Below are 22,500 nucleotides of genomic sequence, written 5' to 3' on the forward strand. Positions count from 1 at the left end.
CCTTACAAACATGTCAGCATTTTAACGAAGAGAAGTAAACACTGGCAGGGAAGCATTCTTATCAGATAATTGTGCCCTGTGTACACACAGAACATTCTAGAATGTTAATCATTAGGGTTCTTGTCATTACTATTCCTGGAGCAGCCCCATACTGAGATTTTCTGATACTGAGTTTTTTCTACAAAAGAAAAGGATGAGAATTGTGAATAGCTTAGCTGCTCTGTCTATATTACCCCATTGGCCTCTGAGCAGTTTCATGTTTACATCCGGAACAGGACAGAAAACTCTTGACTTGAGAAAATCAAACATAGGTTGAGTCAAACATGATTACAGTCCTGACCATTTCCTTTTCCTTAGTTGTTATCTACGGGGTTGACCTTTTCAGATATGGCAATGGTGAGTCATGGTGCAAAAAGTAGGCTAAGCAAGGCCTTCATTCATCTCAGCTTGGCCAGGCCAAGCCCAATTGGCTAGAACAGCTCCCTAGAATATTACACTGTGTTTATTCTGGGTAGTTACAAGTATCCCTTGGTATGTTGGATTTACCACTTTGGGATGGCTAATTGTATTTCCCATTTGTTTGAAAATGCACTTCTATCAGTTAAAAGTGTACTGCTTATTTCATGTACCCCAAACGGGAAGACTATGATTTTTAAATACTTAAATGGAAGTCCCAAATATGTTCTTAGTGTATCCATGTAGCATACCCTATTCTGAAAAATGTCTATTTCAAGTTTAATTTCCCATAGTTCTTAAGTGGTGATAAAATAACATTTTTTATTTTGGTTTTGGAAGCCACACCCAGTGTTGCCCAGGCCTTACTTCAGGTTTTGCACTCAGAGATCACTCCTAGAAGCATTTGGGGGACCACAAGTAGTGCAGATGATATAGTACAACTTTTCACTTGAAGGTAAGTACCCTATCAGCTGTACTTTCTCTTCAGTCCTACAAATATCATTTTAAAATCTACATGGTTACCACCACTTGCTTAGTACTATAACCATATTCACTTTCAAGACTTATTAAATATCAGGAAAGTAACATGTAATAATTTCAAAGACCCATGCTCACATACTTTTGTCTTTCATGAATCATTTTATAAAATTATTTTATAAAATAGTTATATTATTTTAGAGATGAAGGTGTCAAAGACCTACGATTACAATAGTGCCTGATAATACCTTAATTGAACTTGATAATTTGCAAAAAAAAAACAAATTTTTTGTCGGCATAAAAGTTCTTACAGATTTTTTTTCCTTTTTGGTTTAGGTTTTGGGTCACACCTAGCAGTGCTCAGGGGTTAATCCTGGCTATTTGCTCAGAAATCGCTCCTGGCAGGCTCAGAGGACCATTATGGAATGCCTGGATTCAAACCATTGTCAGTCCTGGATCAGTTGCATGCAAGGCAAATGCCCTGCCGCTGTGCTATCTCTTCGCCCCCTCTTGCAGATTTTCTGAAACTTTACTTTCCATTTTAGTTCCAGCTGTTAGAAAACTAGCATTCAATTTACATATTTAGTGTAAGAAATTTTTCAGCTTGTAGTTTAAGTGTCATGTATATATCTATAATGCCTATGTTGATGCTGATGACCATGTGATATATAATTTATAATTAAAGCATTAAACTTCAATTCCTGAAGTATTAACCATAAACCTAGTAACTTAAGTCAGTCCAAATGTATTTTATTTTATACTCTGGATTTCCGAAGTTCTATATAGAGTTCACAGTTCACCTTTCTAACTGGGCAGAAACCAAGAAGTATATGTGAAAATTCAAAAATATCTTTCCTTAATGCTTATAACATCTGCATAAAATTTTGTTATGGTAGACTAAAACTGAGCCTTTACATTTCTTCAAAGTACGATAACCATCTGATTTAAGAACCCAAATTAGATGCCTAACTCTTCTAAACTATAAATCTAATATTTACTCTCCAACTCTACTTATTTTACTTCCAAATGCATCTATTGCATGCATCCCTAATATAATGCTACCTCTTTCTTAACTCACAAGGCTTTTCCAAGAAATTAATCAGTACTGACTAAAAAAATGGAAATATTCTGATCTCTAAGAAAGAATCATTAGGAATAACTATCATAACTGAACCTTTTCACACATTAAATATAATTTCCTTTATTCTTTGGACTTCAACTCATGAATATATTAAAATTGAAAACTCAGATTGCCTTCTCTTGAGTTCCCCTGAGCTGGCTGCATTATTTTTCAAAATAATGTTTTATTTATCATTATAAAAGGCTAAATATTTGTGGCACATCTTACAATGCAAAACAGTCATTTCCATATTGTAAGCAATGGAGGAGAAATCACTCGCTCTCAACTTTCAAGCAGCAGAAAATTTTCTTAAAATTTTAGGCTGCAAAAAAAATAATCACAGTTCAGAAGATGAAAACAAAATCAATTGTCCTGAGGCATCTTAAATTGATATACTCTTAAAAAAACAGATCAGTCCATAGAATGAAAGATATTATCTGCCTGTGTTATAGACTAAAGTGTGTCACATACTTCATACAAACACTCCTAACCCAAACACTAGACAATGATCTGATATTCTGTCCCTATCAAGTCAGCAGTAGAATTTATCACAACCCACAAGGACTGCTTCCATCCATTAATGCCCCCTTCGAGAGTGATGACTTTCAAATATGCTTCTTCATCATAGCAAATAACCCAAGAATCAGAGTGATAGTACAAGGTTAGGGCACCTGACTTGTACTTGGTCAGCCTAGGTTGGATCCCCATCATCCCATATGGTCCTCTGAATACTACTAAAAGTGATTCCTAAGCATGGTGTCAGGAGTAATGCCTGATCAAAGTTGGGGGTGGCCCAAAGATAAGACAAAAAGAAAAGATTAACTCAGTGCTCTCAGTCTGCAGATGGGAACACTCATCTTTACTATCTTTGCTAGTTTTGCCCTATGACATCACTTCAAGTGGGCATCTCAGAAAGAAACATGATGCTACCTCAGACTCTGAGGGTACTGCATATTGATCAAAGGCAACAATGGAAGGCTGAGAAATTCAGTCTTCAGATGAAAAGAACTAAGAAGAGAATTCAAATGTGAGAAGTGATACCAGATTGGCTCCAAATAGAACTAGAAAGTTGAAATCCAATGCGTTGATTAGAAAAAAATTATAAGACCAATGCTAAATAAGTTGAGGTCAAAAAAGACAATGACATTTGGGGGAGTTCTGGGATATTTTTGTCAACCTAATTTAGAAATCAAATTATTTCAAAATAAAAACTCTTCAAGTATGGAGGATCAGAGAGACAGACAGTACAGGCTTCAAGGCACTTGAGCTGCATGTAGAAATCCCAGCTCAATTCTACATAAGTTTCTCTGTGAATAATGAGCACTAAGCACTTTCAGGTGTGACCCTAAACCCACAATTTCTCCCATAAACTAAGTTGAGACAGGAAGCTATCTCAACAAGCTGGGGCATATGTATTGCATTTTAGAGCCCTTGGTTCAATTCTCAGCCTCACAGGGTCTCCTGAGTGCCACTAGAAATAACTCCTGAGACACCCCATGCTGGAGGCCTTTTCTCTAGCTTGGGGGGTGCTGGGAGGTCTGGCAGGCTCCCAGCTGTTCCGCTATTTCTCCCCTGAACTCCAGGCCTTCCCTGGGTGCCGGCTCAGGTGGACTCTATACTAGTCCTCAGGCTTTCCCCCTTTCTCTCCCTACACTAAGAGGGGACGCATGGGGAGGAGGGCTGGCTGATGCAGCACTGGTGTATGTTGGGACATTCACTGGTAATTTTTTTTCTCTATGGTCTCCATTTTAAATGGTCTCCATTTGAAAAGAAAAATGAGAAGATGGACTTTCGGGCTGGGAAGAGACCAGTACTCTTTTCCTACTTGTTTACTCTCAGAGGCCTCTTGGCCTCTTCCTGCCTTCATTGTGTAACTGTGGTTGCTAACATACTAGGTTTCAGATTAGTTCCCTCTCGAATGCATTTCCCGATATGGAACTGCAGGGAGTCATTTTGCAGACTACAGAATGCTAAATCACAGACCAAAGTGGTGTCCAGGATTCAACACCCTCCTCCTGACTATTTCTAATGACATAAAAGGGACATGCATATCTCTTATGAATATTGTAGATATATTACCTCAACTGCTATAACTATTATTGAATAGCCCCTTAAACGGTGACAATTGTGTCCACTGTCTTAAGTTGGATTGTTTATTTTTCCCACTTTTTATCTTTTCTTCTCTTTGTGAACTGTTCAATAAAGAATTTTGGTGAAAGAGCCCTTCAGTTTAATGCTTATGTTTGAACCAAGTCATGGGGATTGTTGGACTTGTTCTTGTGGCCCCCATATGCGCTGATAACACCACGTTGCATTATTCCTGGTTTGCATGGGCACATTAAAATGGAAAATACTATATAAATAAGTTCTTATCTGGTAGAGATGGGGGCACACAAATCTTGTGGTGCAATGGGACCTTATGCCCTGAACATTGACATAATGGCCTGGCACAGGCCTCAGAAAAATGGGCATTCTCCATTCACCCTGAACCAGGGAAGCCATCTATGAAGCATCCAAATTTGTCTATGACATCACCTAAAAGCAATCCTCTACCAGGGAAGACCCTACTGCTGCTCTGACATCGATCTACTCAAAGGAGTCTTCCCTTAACACTGAGAAGACTTAAACAACAACAATGATCTGTTTACTGGACAGGGCTTTCTGCATTGCCCTTTAATTGTGAGTTGAAATTAGAGGATGCTCTGCACCATCCTGTATTCAAAGTAGGATATACAGATTCCAGGATCTTCAATACAGAAACATGATACCAACAACAGAGACTGTGTGAAAAATAAAACTGTATTGGCACTACAGACAATGAGCTGCATTGGACAAACTAGTTTGCCTGGAGCCTAGAGTTGGTCTTGTGTCAGGAAACTTCAGAGATAGGGCCTCCATGTATTTAGGCCAAGGCTTTTCTTTTCCATGTCCCCCATACTTTGGTGGGCCTATACAAATGATAAGTTCCACTCTAACACCGTTTTTACTGTGCTCCTTTGACTCTAAACCTTAAAAAAAAAAAGCCACATAAACTTTTGAGATTAACTGAAACTAATATGCATGTACATGGAAATGTTAAAACTACTATGTCTTCAAGTTTAAGGAATTACACAAATTTTATGACTTTAGATTGCTTTGTGTACCACTAAGAAATCTTATAATGTACTACAGTTTGGGTTCTTGAGGGACAAAGTAATTGTACATGGGTTCTGTTTTATTTTTCTTAATGTTCTTTGACTGTAGGCTCAAAATTGGGGTGTCAGCAGGGGATTTCTTCTGAGAACTCTGTTTTTGGGTGATTGTTCTTCCACTGTAACTTTACCTTGTCCTCTTTCTTTACATCATTGTTCACATAATTAAAAATAATAAAATAAAAAAAGAAATAACCCCTGAGATTACCCCCAAGCACTGCTGGTGAGACCCAAAATCAGGAAAATTTAACCGATTTATTCCTTTTTTTATTTTTGGGGGGCCATACAGTGTGGTACTCAAAACTGCACTCAGAAATCACTCCTGGTGGTGATTGGGGGACCCTGTGGGATGCCAAGGATCAAACCCTGGTCAGCCACATGCAAGGCAAGCAAGCTCCATTATACTATTGCTCTGACCCCCTTTTATCCATATGATCTCTATTTCTCAGATTAGAAAATAAAACATATTCTTTAAGACCATAGATCCACATGAAGAGACGCTTACTGGTATAACCAAAGGTTTCTGCTCAGTGATCTTTCTACTATATAAAGCTTCCCCAATGGTAGATTTAGAAGACACTGGCCTACTTTTCGAAGAGATAATTCACCCTCTCTCTTGCTTTCTTTCACTCTGAAGATTATATAAAAGGATTATAAAACGACAAATTTCACAATCGCAGAGCCAGGTATCTATCTCCTGCAAGCAACCCTGCACAGATCTATGAATGAGATTCTAACCCTGCCTCCCCCACCTCCAAAGCTGGTGGGGAGCTGGGGAATTGATGTTCCCCCAGAACCATATGCTTACCTGATTGACTTTTCAGCCAGACTTTTATAGAGGAGAAAGAGTGGATTTTAAAAATGTACCTGTCTGTCACACTCTATCAGAGAAGGATACCTGCTATGGATGTAAAGAAGGAGAAGAGGAGGCAGGAAGCGATCACAGACATCACACAAGGCTTGACAGCTTGTCCCAGAATTGGGGGAGAGAAAGATAATCATAGTGGCGAACTCCTGTATCTATCTCTCCAGTGATAATAATGACAGGGACAGGAAATCAATATCCATCAGGAAAAGTGATTAGAATAAAAATTTTTCCAGTGTTGTCTTTGTGCTTAAAACTCTACAAAGACGTGGTGACTCTTCTGCCATTTTTCTAATTCTGGCATTTATCTTGGGATGCCAATAGGAATAGATGAAGATTCCAGAATGTTTTGCCAGGGAGCACTCTACCATGGAGCACTTCTGAATACATCTCACCCAGCCACTCCAGTGCACTTGCTATCAAAAAGTTTCTTACCATTGCTTTGCTCTACATCTTCCCTTACCTCTTCAAACATCACTTTAAAGGGACAGAGAGATAATATTCATATCTAAGGTACTGCTTTGCATGAAGCTGACTCTGGTTCATTCTCCAGTACTGCATGGTCCCCTAAACATCTCTGGAAATCAATCTTGAGCACAGATCTGGGAGAAATCCTCACAATCAGGTGTGTCCCTAAAATTCAAAACTTCCCCCAAATGTCATTTTTACAATGTAAACTCTAATTAGCATACCAATTTTATTCATTCCACACATTTAAATTTTCTTCACTTTTAGCAAGTGGGCCACACTGGCTGTGTTCAGGGATTACCTCTAGCTCTGCACTCAGGGATGACTTCTGGGAAGGACCTAGGAGACCATCTAGAGTGCTAAGAATCAAAGTCTCATCAACAGCATGCAAAACAAGCACACTTCCCACTGTACTATCTCTCTGCCTTCTGGCTGCATTTCTGTTTAATTTCTTCTTCCATCACCCAAGTGGTGGCATGGAAAGCTTGTATAAACATAGACACGCATTAAGGAAAAGATTGTTTATAAATAATTTAGACTAGCTTAGATAGACAATGTGAAATGTGAGTGAAACTAGAACATCTGCTCTGACTACTAGGACAATTCTCACTAGAGTCCCCTCGCCTCCAGCTTGAAGCTCTTGGTAATTGCAACCTTTCCAGGGAGCTCATGAGCTCATGACTTGGAAGAGAAAATGAATCAGAGGAAAGTGAACAATGGCAGGTTTATGCCATTTTAGTGGCAAAAAAAAGGATATATTATTGCCATCAAGGTGTAACAGTGGAAACAATAAAATCTTTGGTCAGATGTGCAGAAAAGTAAAATGCATTTAGTATTTTGTAGCTCTGCTACAGTAACTGAATATCTAAAAAAATAAGTACCAAAAAGTCTTTCCCCCTATGGTGATATTAGGGAATATCTTTAACAGTATGGAGGGGCTCCACTTGGCAATCCTCAGTGGCTCTTGATTAATTATAGTGGTAGGACCCAGGACCTTATACCAGTGGGTGCCCCATAAGTCTTCTGAGCTAGCATCTTGCTCCACCAAAAGGAATTTCTAAATATACAAACTTATTTACCTCCCACAGAGCCTATCTCTGCCCAAATTCCTTTGAAAATACCCAGAAATCTCACTTTTATCAGCATAGTAAGGAAACAATATCAACAAAGTTCTTTTTAATCCATTTTCCTTATGAAGGTATTAGGAAATAAATGAGAATTTTAGTTTCTATACATATACAGGGAACAAAAGCAGCCTTTTATTTCCTCCTGAAACAGGGACCATCTGAAGAAAACCTTATCTGGAAAGGTCTTGTCTGATGTGAATTTTTCCCTTTGAAATCTTCCAAACATAAAGTCCACTATGGTGAATATGTTAGACTCAAAGTATTTAATATTGGCAATGGATTCATTTCTTTTTATGGGCCTAATACAAATTTTCCCATTAGGGAAACCCATCTATTTTGTCAATCTTAAAGACTATTTTTCTAGCACAATCCATTTTCAAAAATGCCCTTTTCTGGAACCCTGAACACTTAGTCATAGGCATCAAAAGGCAGAACCGCTGTTTGTGAGAAACTGCATTAATTGCAGATTTGATAATTCAGGGCATGGAGAACATTTGGCAACACTGACGAGCACACGATCATCGAGAGCTCCAAGAATCCCACATTGCATGTCTCCAGATTTGATTGCAATGGGAGCTCTCATCGGTATCAATTCTCCCTGAACGAGGAGGGAAGAAAGGGACATCACAGGCAAGGCAAGAATGATGGAAGCAGCAAGGGGAGCAGACTGTGAAGGAAGCACGAAACCCACATTTCAGGGAGAGTAATGACCCAGAGCTCAGCAGTCGGCTGGCAGCCCAGGATGGTTGGGGGGAGATGAAAAACACTTAGTTCCTGCAACAGAGGCTTGGAGACACATTCATCAGAGGGGACTGCCAAGTGAAGGGGATGCCTGCAAATAGGGCCCTCCCTGGGCTCTCCAAAGACCAAGGAATTGCCTTTCCAACTCGCTGCAAAAGGATCAGAAGCAGGGATCACTGAGTTTCAGCACTCTTGGACAAAGATACACAGAGAGTAGCTGACCCATAAGAATCTCATCAGAGAGCCCATCCTTGAAGAGGCTCCATATTAAAAGCCACTTTCAAGATCCCAGATCCATGGTATCCAAAGCAGAGATGCCGGTCTCATCAGGCAGTTATAACACATCCCAGAAGTATCGACCCTGCAGAGTTCTGAGGGCAGGATTTAGAAGCACTTCTGACCCCCTTAAAGAGATTATTTTCCTTTACACTCAAGTTATGTCAAACCTAGTAAGTTGGCTAAAATATCCTCATTATCCTCTTTGTCTTAATGAGCAACTCTAATGACTCTACTCTTTAGTTTGGCCCTAAGTCACTAATTCCTTTTCCAATTCAGTGAGCGAAAGAATTTACAGACATGATTTCTTGGACAGTTAAAATGCCTGTTAAAAGATGAGTTTTTTGCCACTAACCCAAAGTCTCATTAAAGACAGCTTTCCAGATAGGTTTGGATTGGGATATTCCTACAGTACGTAGAGCACTTGCTTTGCACATGACTGACCAGAATTTGATCTGCAATATCTCATACTACTCCTTCATCTGCCCCCTAACACAATAATCAGAGACCAAAAAGTATGTCCTGAGCTCTGTTGGGCATAACACAAAGAAAACAAACAGACAAATCACAGGCTTTATTTTTGAGCACGTACAAACCAAATCATTCCTCAAATAAATGCAATATGCTTAGATATTGTTTTGTATATGAAATAATATCTTCATTTGCTAGATTACAGATACAACCTTTACCATATAACACTATAGATTATTTCCAGTTCAGTAGCTAATTAGTAAAATGCAGAGAAAAAGATGGATATTATAGAATATAATAATATTAAGAATAGATATTATAGAATTATAGAATATAGAATATATTATAGAATATATAGAATATAGATATATATAGAATTAATCAAAAGCATGTTCCAAATATTTTCATGAGAGACATATCAGGCAAATCAGATGATGGTCATCTCATACAGCAGAAAGAAGCTTGCCAAAGTGACATAACACACAAATAGTGTAAGTCTCAGCCACACACTAGAAGTGGAAGACTCAGCAATAAATATGAATTGAATTTATCACATACCATACTTCTCTAATATGTGCTCAAATTAAGATGTCTAGATGACCACACTATCATTTACATTTTCCAAATGACAATGAACTAGATTTTGTCAGACTAAAGATATGACTCTCTAACTAGTATAGGTTCAATATGTGTTTGTGAAAACAAGGATTAGATTTTTTCTTCTGTCTCAATAATTATCTGCATTCTGACATTTTCCACTAGTTTTCATTCTGATAAGAGTTATTATATCTACAAATTTAAATTAAAAAAAGGAAAATAGAGGCTGAGGAGATGGTACAGGAGCTAAGATGCTGCTTTGCAAGTGGCTTACCCATGTATCAAATATGGTCCCCTGTGTTCACTAGGAGGGATCTCTGAATACAGAGCCAGAAATAAGGCCTGAATACTGCTGAGTGTGGCCTCTGCCAAAATAAAAAATAAAAAGAAAACAAAATAAATATTTACCCCAGAGATCAAAATCTTCTGAGGTCAAATTCTGAGATCTCCACCTATTAAGAGCATCCTGCTCTGGGAGATTTCTTCATCTGATCATAATCTCATTGAAACATTCAAGTTTCTCATTCCTTTTCCCTAGCAATTACAAACTGATATTAATACATCACTTGTTGAGTTACCCTTTCCCTACATCAAAATCTTTTTAGAAAGCTTCACCTCTATTTAGTCAAGTAAGAAAATTTGGCAAAACAGGGGCTGGAGCAATAGCACAGTGTTAGGGTGTTTGCCTTGCATGAAGTCTATCCAGGACAAACGGTGGTTCGAATCCCGGCATCCCATATGGTTCTTCAAGCCAGGAGCGATTTCTGAGCACATAGCCAGGAGTAACCCCTAAGCACCACTGGGTGTGGCCCCAAAACAAAAACAATAAAAAGAAAGTTTTGAAAAACATTTCAGTCATCTGCATTTTTCTAAGAATAACTGTATAGAATACAGTATCTTAAATGAAATACAATTTTGACTCCTATTTCATAAAATGTACTCAAAAATAATCTAACTACTTGAAAAAAAAAGGTAGAGAACAGTCTTATAATCTAGGTAAAGAAGAACAATATTTATTTTAAAATAAAAACTTTGCCCATTAGCTTCTCAGGTATTTAGATTTTAAGTAAACTTAGGGAAAGTTGTTTCATAAGTTTAAGTTGATTTACAAGGAATTACTAGGATATAAGCAACATGACTTATGTGAAATATTATTATTTAGAGAGGTGTTTAGGTGTTGGTGAAAAATATGGGGGACAGACCCCAGTTAAAATCCTGGTACTACATGTAGTTGATTCATGGGCAAGCCTGGAATACCACCATGTTTGATCCCTCAACATCCCAAGAATTAGGAATTAGCTCTCAGTAGCACTAGGTGTGTCCCCAAGATCACCCCCCAAAATAATACACTATCATACAAGGATGTTTATTTTTTAATTATGTCTATTTCAAAATTTCAACTCTACCCATTCATAATGAAATTTACAGGAATGTTTTAATCACCTTCAGAAGTTTTCAGATTCTCAGAAAAGTCTGATTTCATTTACCTCTGGTACCTTATGAGTTAACCATTAGAGATCTGTTTATTGGGGAGGAATAAATTTTGATTTGTTAAGTGCACATTAAAAATGAATAAAATTAAGAGCAAGATTACTAGTCAATAATTGCATAATAGCTATTGCTTTCACTTAATTTATAAAAACACAAAGTACAACAATTAAGAAAATCAGTGTAAGTTTGGTGCTGATAATGAATGAATTGTAAGAATGTAGACAGAAAAAAATCTTCTATTTTCATCTAACATTTTAGAGTTGAAGCAATGCTGTGATTGGCTTAAAGCAAAATAAATCTACATCCTAGAATGTTTAAAATATTCCAGTCCCTTCATTTGCAGTTATATCAGAATTTTATCAACTATAGGCACACTAAATGAAAATAAATAGAGAACTCCTGAATTACACAGATACCGATTGACAAAAATAGGATTCCTCAACCCCGGTAATAAAATTGTATTCAACAAAAAATTTGCACAGTGAATAAAGAGCTAGTTCTTCCCAACCATTCACAGTAGAAAGCGCACTCATGTTAAATGAATCTGTTTGCTATATTTTATGTTATCAGGGTGCACAGAGATGACATAGTAAAGAATGAAAATGCAGGTATACAGATTTCTAACCAATCCCTCTCTTAAGAAAACCATCCCCACTGCTTTTCATCAAATTGAGGACATCGAGAAATCTTGACAAATACAAAAGTCACTGAAACAGTAGAGTTGAGGGTCAGGGCATATGATGGGTTAGGAAAATTGCCCTTAAATTCAGAAGCTACCAGAATAGAAATTAATCTAAAGAACCAGACAGAAAAAGATCATGAGAAATATCTCCATGTGACAACTAATTTGCCACTAAACAAACCTACTACAATCTGCCCACCATTTGTCTAATATTACTCCTAATTAACTTCTGTTCACATTTATTTTTAAATAAAAGAATTTTTTGAAGCAAATTAAAATAATTTTGTAAAATCCATGCAAACAAGTCCATGCTAAGCAAACAACACAGAGCTGAATTGCTCTTAATTCTGAGACAAAAGGCTCAAAAATTAACTTTTTAGTGTTCAACAGCAAAAGTACTTAGTAGAAAGTTAATATCTCATTGAAATGCCATTACTGCCACCACCACCACCTTGTCAAAAAAAAAAAAAACAAAAAAAAAAACAAAACTAAAGCTAACGCAGCAATCTAGCACAGCGGATAGATTATTTGCCTTGAATGTGGATATCTCAGATTCAATCCCCAACATCCCATATGGTCCCAGAGCCTGCCAGGTGTAATTTTTGAGTGCAGATCTGGGAGTAACCCCTTGAAAGCTGCTGGGTGTGGCTCCCCAAAACAAACAAAAAAGAGTTAAAATACACACTGGCTAGGAGAATCCTCTACTCTTCCATGATAAATAAAACAAATATTTTCATTCCAAATTTACATATCATGCAACACTTGTGGTATAGGTATCTCAGCATTGTCATCTGTTTCTAGGGAGAATCATTCCCTACATTTGGAATTCAGGGTATGGGGTGTAAAATACCTAAATTAAAATGTCAAAGTGGCCAGGACCAACCACCTGATAAATATTTGTACATATTTTTCCATCCCTCACAGCAAAGCCGAGATATTGTCCCCTCTCCCCCAGAAAACCTGACCAGCAATCGCGAGTCAGATGAAAGAACTGAATGCCCTCCTACCTTTCCCACATAGAGTGGGTCTGAACCCATATATTCCTCCAGCACAAAGAACTGATTCCACACCCAGCTGCGCTTGGTCCGGGACCTCCCTGACTGGAAATAAGGCTTTGATCTGGACCTTGAAAGTTCTGCTTGACTCAGGCCAGAAAAGCACAGGAAAAGCGCAATGAGCTGCAGTAAATGGCAGAACTCCACTCTGCCCAACTTCATCGTTTTCTTTTTTTTCTTCTTTCTTTTTCCTGTGTAAGAAAAAAACCTCGACGAGAGAAAAGGCACAGTTCCAGTTGGCTTTGCTGCTCTTGCCTCCGGCAGGGTGTCAGCTGTTAGTCCAGAGATAATAATTTGGAGCGTGTCTGATGGGAAGAGGTCACCGCTGCCCAATCGCTTTTGTCCAAGAATGGTGTAATCGGTACCTATAGGAACAGAGACAAGAATTAATGTCAGAAAATTAACGCAGAGCATAGACACCCTCATTCAGGAACTTCTTTGAATTGTTTAAGATACCACTGTGTGTGCGATCATGAAAATACACAATCTAAACTTTGGCTGAAATGTTCAATAACCATTTCCATACTTGTAAACGACATCAAGGCTGATGATGTGAAATTATCCCCCTCCTCATCACAACTTACAGCTTCCACACTTTCTCCCCAGCACTTTATTTAAGCATATGGTTTATGGAACACAAATATAGCAACATGAGTTCAAAAAAATAATTTAAAAAAGCATCGTTTTCATGTTAGCCTTTATTGTTTTTTTTGGCTTTATAGAGTAAAACCGGCTTTGCTGGCTCATATTAGAATATGAAAGCAATGCAACTCAAAACTGGGATTGAACCAAATGGGAAGGACATATGTTGGTTAAAATCTCTCTGTGAAACTGTAAAGAGAAATAAAGAAGTGTGAGGTGATTCAAAGCGGTTGATTGAGTCTGACTCACAGAACACCAGCTGTTTGGAGGGTTCTGATTTGATTGTGATCAGTGGAACAGCCCAGTCTTCACCACTTTCCACCTTTCAAACCTATTGCCACATATGCCTGGAAGCTGTTGAATTTTGTGATTGTTCTGCAGGTATTTTCTGCTCCAGAAACAAGGACTGAACATTCTGCAGGAAGCCTGAGCATAGTAGGACGGACCTTCGTCTCTGAATGTTGATGGGTCTGGGTTCTATTGATCAGCACAGTGGCCTGTTATTGACATGTTACTCCAGACAGGCACATGGGCCCAGGACTTGCTTGAGCAGCAACACAAAAACGAACTTTTTTTCCCTCTAATGTTTTCTTATGCAGTTGCAGGATTCTGATTATGCAGGAGATAAAAATCCATTACAAAAACAAAAGTTCTGAGCACACCCCAAGACTCAGAGGAATGAGAATTTATTACAAAATGCTCACTTAAATCAAGATGCTGCACTTTGGCTAATGACTTCGGTTTATAAATAAATCAACAATAGGATAATTAAGCCAGATAATGAACATAGTTTTTTTTATTTTTTTGAGAGGCAAAAATGTTTGAAAACCAAAATACTTAAAAAGGTTCCCACCAAAGCATAAAATTCATTATCTTTCTACTATGAGTGTTTCTGTCTCTCCTATAACCAACTTTCCTACTCATTAGATAATCATTTCTGACAGCCCAATTGCTTAAGGAAAATAATATGCATAATAGAAAATATATATTGGGTTATATATTGTATAAATGTATTAAATATGAACAGTTCAAGCAATGGAGATGAATTCCATTGAATTGAATCCATTCAACTCAATGAATTCCATTGAGTCTGAGTTTGAACTCCTTTCAAATAAACATGTTTATATGAAGCCTATCTCCAGAATGTTTTAAAATTTAAAGCACATTCCAGAATAATTAAAGTTACAGATATTGGACAGAGGCTGAGAGCGCACCAGAACAGGTTAACTATGTACTAAGTGTGATTAGTACACTGAAAACTATCTCCCCAATAATATGCCTACCATGTAAGAATCTAAAATTAATCGGGTCCTTTAATAAATCATTTTTGAAGGTCTAGTGATTTTACATTTAAAATTGTAAGCCAGTACTTGAAGTCATATATATATATATATATATATATATATATATATTTATACATAAATATTGCAGGGTGAGGTAAAGGTTGGGCCATACATGGCTGTGCTCATGGTTTACTTCTGGCTCTCTGGAATCTTACCTGACAGTAGTCAGGGGACCATAGGTGATATAAGTGAACAAAGCCAGATCAACTTCATGAAAGGCAAGTACCACTGTGCTATGTTCCAGCCCCAAAACCTGATATCCTAATGTGAGTTAGTCCATGATATTGAGAGTTGACTTCAAGATCAGAACTATTGAAACTAGCTAAGATAGTTTGCTGGTGGTATATAAAACTAAAGAGGTATTTAAGCCAGAAAGATTGGTGTCATAGAAAAGGATTAATATTTGCAGAGCCAAGAATCATAGTACCCAGGGTTACGGGGTAGTCTTCATGGGGCAACTGTCAGCATGGTGAGGGCTATTTCTGTGTGATATGCTCCAAGCCAGTAAATCAGATTCTGGGGAAACTGGATGAGGGTTAAAGGGTAGCTGAGTCTAAGTGTCAAATCTGAGGATACACAACAGCTCCCTTTCTTAAAAACAAAATGAAGTATCTCATTACAAAAGGTCATAACATTTGGAGTTGGAGAGATGGGACTTGTCTTGCACACATAAAACCTGGGTTTGATTACTGAGTATAGTTTGGTGTGACTCTTCCCAAACCAAACTCCCTTCCTCCCTCTCTCCCTCCCTTATTAAATTTTAAAAATTTTAAAGAAGTTTTTTCAATGTAGAAATCAGACTCTTTCTCAACAACACCATGGACTGGACTATTTACAAACTTTCACTTTTGAACTATTTCTTTTATGTTTGTTCTTTCTTTTCTGTCTTTACCCAGGAACTGCAGAACATTTTTTTTGAATGTTCTTGAAGGAGTGGGGAGACAGTAGAGGTGGGTTGTGGGCTCCTCAGTGTAACTTGCATTAACCCTACACGGTGCTTTCCTTCATCACAGATATAGAGGGTATCCTGCCAATTAGGGTGGCCTTCTTTTGGGTGAGTTGGGAAGACCTGATGCAAAGTAAGTCATAATAGGTGGGATGTGGCAGTGCTCAATAGGAAAAGGCATCCACAGCCCTGTCCTAGCTGGAAGAAAATGTCTCTTCCACAACAGTGTCTACTCCTCTTACAACCAGTCCATATATTACACTGTCCATATATTTGGAGGCGGGAATAGGTAGGCAGGCACTATCAGGCTTGCACTGCCTCCAGCATCTATACAACACAAATGGCTGGAAACACTCTTTAAGGGAAATCAAGAGAAAGAAAAGTCCCTCTTGTGTATAGCTCCCACATCCCAGAGGCTGAGAGAAGGCAGACCTTGCTTATAAAATGTTGTCACCCCTAGAAGTGCTAGACACTAGACAAGTTTTGAAAAAAGCAGGCAAAGCAAGGGCCCAGGAATCAGGTAATTTATTTTTACCAGCCCTACCATGCTCCTTGCAGGGATTGAGGGGGAAGGTGAGCTGGTAATTCTACCAGTAGCTCAGGCAAGTCACGTCTTGTCTGCATATATAGCAACACTCAACCAATACTGCAGAACTATCCCATTCATAGATGATGGTTCCCAGGCCAATAGAGTTTATATAAAGTTACATATAACTTTATATATAGGAGCTTAGGCTCCTCTGTGGAGACCACACAGGTACCTGGAGCCAGGGTTTTTCTTATTGAGGGAGGGGAACCTTATATCTGCTACCCACTAGGTCCATACTTCATAGAGTATCACAGAGAAATCCACATGGATGTGGGTGCCTCCAACTTCATGATGCCCTGAGGAATCAAGTTCTTATGCACCTTCCTCAGCTTGGCCCACTTCTGCCCATTCTTGATGACGATTGTCTCCTCATAGAACTCATGAGCCAAATACCCATCTTCATCACCATAGCTTGCTCAGTAATGACTGACCCCAGGCCAATGGCCCCTAAGCTTTGGAGCTGCTGGCACCCAGATTAGGGCAGCCAGTACATGGTGGGCCCAAGGGCAGCTACTCTTTCACAGGGCACTGTCATGCCTGGGCAAGGCCTCTACTGGCAGGTCCCCTGCTGCCATCTTCTTCTGGCTTCTATACAATTCTTTTATTTCTGAACCATTTTTGAAAGGTGATAAAGTCAAATTATATTTATTGGGCTACTATGGATTAAGTGAACTTATCATCAAAATAAAATTTCCATGCAAAAAGTTTTCTAATTTCAAAAACTAAAGTGTGTGAATGACTGGAGATCAAAATTTGAGCTAAAAATAATGTTGTCCCGGGGCTGGAGCAGAGGCACAATAGTAGGGCATTTGCCTTGCATGCGACTGACCTAGGATACCTGCAGTTCGATCCCCTGGCATCTCATATGGTTCCCCAAGCCAGGAGCAATTTCTGAAAGCATAGCCAAGAGTAACCCCTGAGCATCACCAGGTGTGGCCCAAAAACCAAAATAATAATAATAATAATAATAATAATAATAATTTTTCCTGTTAAAGACGGTGAGAAATTTACCACAGCCATACAAATCTTGATTTGGCCATGTCTTAGCTATGTGAATTTGAGCAAGTCATTTAATATTCAAAGAAGTTTCAGAGTTGAAGGTTCTACTTCACTTATAAAACAAAAAATGAGAATAAGTCCTTCATTATTAGATTAAATAAGGAAATAACAAAATGTGAAGGGCAGAGCCTGCCACATATAAGAATTTTATCGAAACCAGAACATCAAAGAACACTAAGCCAATTGCCATTGGTGTCATGATTTTTTAGTTTGAGACTAGGCATGCTAAAAAGACAATTCCTGAGACAATATTTTTTATCATTGTAAAGTTATTTCAAGTTGAATGTTTTAGACCAGTCTGGCAAAGAAAGAAACATTCTGGAGAATTCTAGAGAGTTCCAGAGAATGATAAACATCTATATGGTTGGGAAAAGAACACTGAATACTATTTTTCAAAAAAAGGCACTATGCCTTTAAGACACATTCCTAAAGGCATGTCCTCTGGAAATTTCATAAGTCAAACACTGGTATCAGAATTAAAAATCTGAATTCACCAAGGTTGTTTTTTGAAAGTAAAGAACAAAATATAATCTGGACTCTTGTACATCTGGGGTCTCTATCATTTGTGAGTACTCTGGATTCCTATAGAATTTTATTTTCCACATCTGGAGAATGAGAGAGTTGAACTGAATTCCAGAGTCTGATTTGGCAGGTTTTCTTCTCTTGATTATTTTTCTAATTGGTTTTATTGACTTTTGTTAAGATGTGACTTTTTAACCATTAAAGGGTCAAGAGACTGAAGGAGGCCAAAGAAATATAAGAGCATCATTGAGCATATTGTTGAACAGACATACAGACTTTAACGAGAGATGTCTGTGTTTTTCTTTTTACCTCTTCAGACACAAATGAGGTCAATTAAAAGGGCACATAAGTCATTGCTATATGATAGACTTGAGAATTATGCAATGCGTTTCTTAAATCAATGGCTTAATTTCAGATTTTTTTTGTCTTAGTTTTGGGGCTAACCCCAAAGGTGCTCAGGACTTATTCCTGATTCTGCACTCAAGTATCACTTTTGGCAGTTCTCAGGGAATGTGGGAGACCATATGCAGTGCAGGAGATCAAATCCTAGTTGGCCACAAGCAAGGCAGTCATCTTCCCTGATGTCATATTGTTCCAGTCCCAAATAACAGGTTTTCAAAGCAACAAGTATTAATATGAATTATGAAGAACAAAAATGCTTTTCTTATGTTTCTATGAGAGAAAACAAGTATGCCTAAATGTACTTAAAATTCAGAATATTCATTTGGTTCAATTACATTATTCTCAATTCCTTTTCAAGATGAATAATGACCTATAGAAAAAGTAATATGTAGGTTTGTTGTAAACTCTCACATGACTGACTGATTCACCACCCTCTGAAAACAATTCAATTTTTTTTCTTCAATAGTGCGGTAAGGTGTGTGAGAGGAGATTAGGACAACTTGTCTACTGTGCTTTCAGAGGAGGAAACTATGAACACAGATCCAAATGTTAGAACTACCCTTCGAGGCATATGGTTGTCATAGGGATTTGTGCAGATAGATTCTTGTCAAATAGATTATACAGAAAAATGTATTCCTTCAGGTGAAATTTGTGAGTCTCTCAGCATTGAAGGGAGCTACTCACACTACTTAAAAACAAAACAAAAGAAAAAAACAACCATGATGGGCAAGGAGTAGCTTTCAGATAAAAGGGCCAGTCCTGTTTCCCCCTTATATCTTGTCTTTTTTCTGAATCCAGTCCAGTCCATTTTTAATTAATTAATTAATTTGTTAATTAATTAATTTATTGCTTTCTAACTCAAGATCAATCCAGTGCAATTCAAACCTCTTCCTTGAGATGTGTTAGCAAGAAAAACATAGAAAGTGTTAATGGGATCCGTGGGCTGGAGAAATAATACAGTGGGTTGGACACATGCCTTGTACACATCCACAGCAGCTGATATGGTCCCCAGAAACATCAGAAGTGGTTCCTGAATGTAGAAGACTACATTCAGGACTAAACCCTAAACATCACTGAGTTTGACCAAAATAACAGAAACACACAAACAAAATAAATGAGTCTGGCATCTACAATAGGTAGCATGTTTGCTTTTTTCTAAACTAATTCAACTTTGATCCTGATATCACATAGCATCCCCCAACAGTGCCAGGAAAGAGAGAAAGAGAGAAAAGAAGGAAGGAAGGAAGGAAGGAAGGAAGGAAGGAAGGAAGGAAGGAAGGAAGGAAGGAAGGAAGGAAGGAAGGAAGGAAGGAAGGAAGGAAGGAAGGAAGGATGCAGGGAGGGAGGGAGGGAGGGAGGGAGGGAGGGAGGCAGGGAGGGAGGGAGAGAGAAAGAAAGAGAGAAAGAGGCTGGACAAAACAGGCAGATGGCAAGAAGTGTGAATCAGGACCTACTGACAGAAAGCACATCACTATGTGCCTGAAAATACCTCACCACACTGTACCTCACACCACGTCTGTGAAGCCAGTTTAGAAAATCAACTAAAGTGACACTCATGCTCTGAATCAAATGTTTTGCCTAAACTTTAAAACAATGACCACAAGTCCTTTCACAACATCAACCATAAAAGGTTTTATGTCTCAATACATCATTAGCCAAAGGGCAAACCCGACATGCTGAAGACAAAGTAGCATGAAGGCAAAATGAACCACTCACTTGAACCTATGATCACAGGAAGAGTTTTAAACACACGTTTAATTGGCAACTCATTTATATAGGCTAAAGTGCTTCTTAAAATCATATATTGCTGGAACCAGGAAAATAGTACAGCAGGGGAGGAGCTCATCTGGCACACAGCTGATGCAGGCTCAGTCCCTAGTACCGCATATGGTTTCCTGAGCTCACCAGGAGTGATCCCTGAATTCAGAGCCTGGAGTAAGTCCTGAGCACATCTGGGTAAGCCCACACTCAAAAAAAGAAGAAGAATATTAAAAAAAATGCATAGTGCTATAAGACCTTAAAAATAACTTAGACTATTATATATGTGTATCAGTTTTGAAAGAAAAATATTCCTGTTTCAGTGTCTGTAGCACTACACTGGATTATGTTCTAAGTGCAGCAAATAATCGAGAAATGTTTTCAGATATTTTCCCATCATCCTTTTTCTCAGTTACAGGCTCAGCTTCTCATTCACTCTGTCTGGAAAGTCATAAGACAGAGGTATTTTAAAACTGTTGGAGCAGACAGTGTCTATCACACAAGTGCCATTACCTCTGGATAGTTCTTTTTTTTTTTTTCGGCCACACCTTTTTGATGCTCAGGGGTTACTCCCGGCTAAGCGCTCAGAAATTGCCCCTGGCTTGGGGACCATATGGGATGCCAGGGGATCGAACCGTCGTCCTTCCTTGGCTAGCACTTGCAAGGCAGACTTACCTCTAGCGCCACCTCACCGGCCCCGCCTCTGGATAGTATTGATTTGCAAAAGCTTTAGCCTGATTTTGGACAAAGAAAAAAAAATGGGGGGGAGGGGACTTTGTTCACAGTGAGATGGAAGAAGGCAGTCCCAAAATAAATTGAACAATTTGCCTTTTCTAGGAGAGCAAATGTTAAGAATGACATTTGAGGTCTAATGAAAAAGAGTCCAGAGGAATCTGAGAAATACATGAACTGACAGTGTCCCTCCAAACATCTCTAGAAGCAGAGAATCCCCAAGATGTTTTACTGGCTGATCTGTAACTCAAACCACTACAAGAGAATCACAGTTGTAACAATATAAACTAAACCAAGAGAAAATATTTACTGTTGGTCTAGTGGGAGGAAACTGTCACTTCCAAAGCTACTTTCAAGTTGAACTTTATATTTTGACAAGCAACCTTTTTTGAACAAATACTTATGAAGGCTGAACAACTTCATGCTTAACAGTAGAAGTAAGAGCTGGTCCTAGCAACAGCCCCTTAAAGGGTTTCTAGCAAAATTTGACCTTTCCTTACCATGTTTCCTAGTTCTACTAGATCGTTTGGTAAGAGAAATATATTTTGGATCCTCCTGGGGATTTCGTAATATTGTGTAAATTTAGTGAACATGCAGCTTCATCAAGCATCTAGTTTCCTCAAAGACTTCTGATGTTTGTACTGATTCCAGATAACACGACATCCTGCAGGTCCCTCCTGTGATCTTTCTGTGCAAACAAGTAGTTGTCCACTTGATTAAAAGAAAAATATTTGTTCACTGCCACTTTTATTAACTTCCAAGAGATACAATTAATGCATGTGAGGAATAGAAAGAGGCCCAACACGATGCCAGTAGCTCTCATTAAGGAAGAGAAAGAAAAAAAAGAGGCAGGCCTAGGATCATTTTAAGAGTGGAGGTCACACTTTATACCACTCCACCAGAACTAGACAAGATTACTTAGGAAACCAACTTTGGACTGATAAAAATGTTATTTTTAGTGTAAGAAAGAGACCAACTTGATTAGCCTTAAGATTTTATTCCAGGGACCAGCCTGGGATATGTAAAAGTGCAGCCAGATAGATTAAGATGTTTGTGCATTTTCTGATGATTTCTGGTTCTAAGCGATAAATGCTGTACTTGGAAGACAAACTCTAGGCTTTCAGTCTAGCAGTCTATGACCTGATGGCTTATTTTCTTATTTTTACTTCTTCTGTCCCTCCCTCCCCCCTCCCTCCCTCCCTCCCTCCCTCCTTCCCTCTTTCCCTCCTTCCCTCCTTCCCTCCTTCCTTCCTTCCCTCCTTCCTTCCTTCCTTCCTTCCTTCCTTCCTTCCTTCCTTCCTTCCTTCCTTCCTTCCTTCCTTCCTTCCTTCCTTCCTTCCTTCCTTCCTTCCTTCCTTCCTTCCTTCCTTCCTTCCTTCCTTCCTTCCTATACTCTGCGATATTCAGGAGTTACTCCTAGCTCAGCACCAAGAATTACTCCTAACAGGATCATAAACCATATGGGATGCTAGGGATTGAACACAGAGTAA

The 22,500-nt window shown here is 38.5% G+C and overlaps 1 protein-coding gene across 2 annotated transcripts in view; it reads right to left on the reverse strand.

The window, feature by feature from the left end:
• The window catches only part of CDH7 (cadherin 7), a 145,805-nt gene that overhangs the window by 118,494 nt on the left and 4,811 nt on the right, over positions 1–22,500 (reverse strand). For both annotated transcript variants that reach the window (XM_049782176.1, XM_049782177.1), the window contains exon 2: positions 12,970–13,382. In XM_049782176.1, coding sequence (XP_049638133.1) covers positions 12,970–13,179 — 210 coding nt within the window. In that variant the 5' untranslated portion in view covers positions 13,180–13,382. The remainder of the gene's footprint in view (positions 1–12,969; positions 13,383–22,500) is intronic.

This window comes from Suncus etruscus, chromosome 10 (genome assembly GCF_024139225.1).
Source record: "Suncus etruscus isolate mSunEtr1 chromosome 10, mSunEtr1.pri.cur, whole genome shotgun sequence".
In the NCBI taxonomy this organism is placed as follows: Eukaryota; Metazoa; Chordata; class Mammalia; order Eulipotyphla; family Soricidae; genus Suncus; species Suncus etruscus.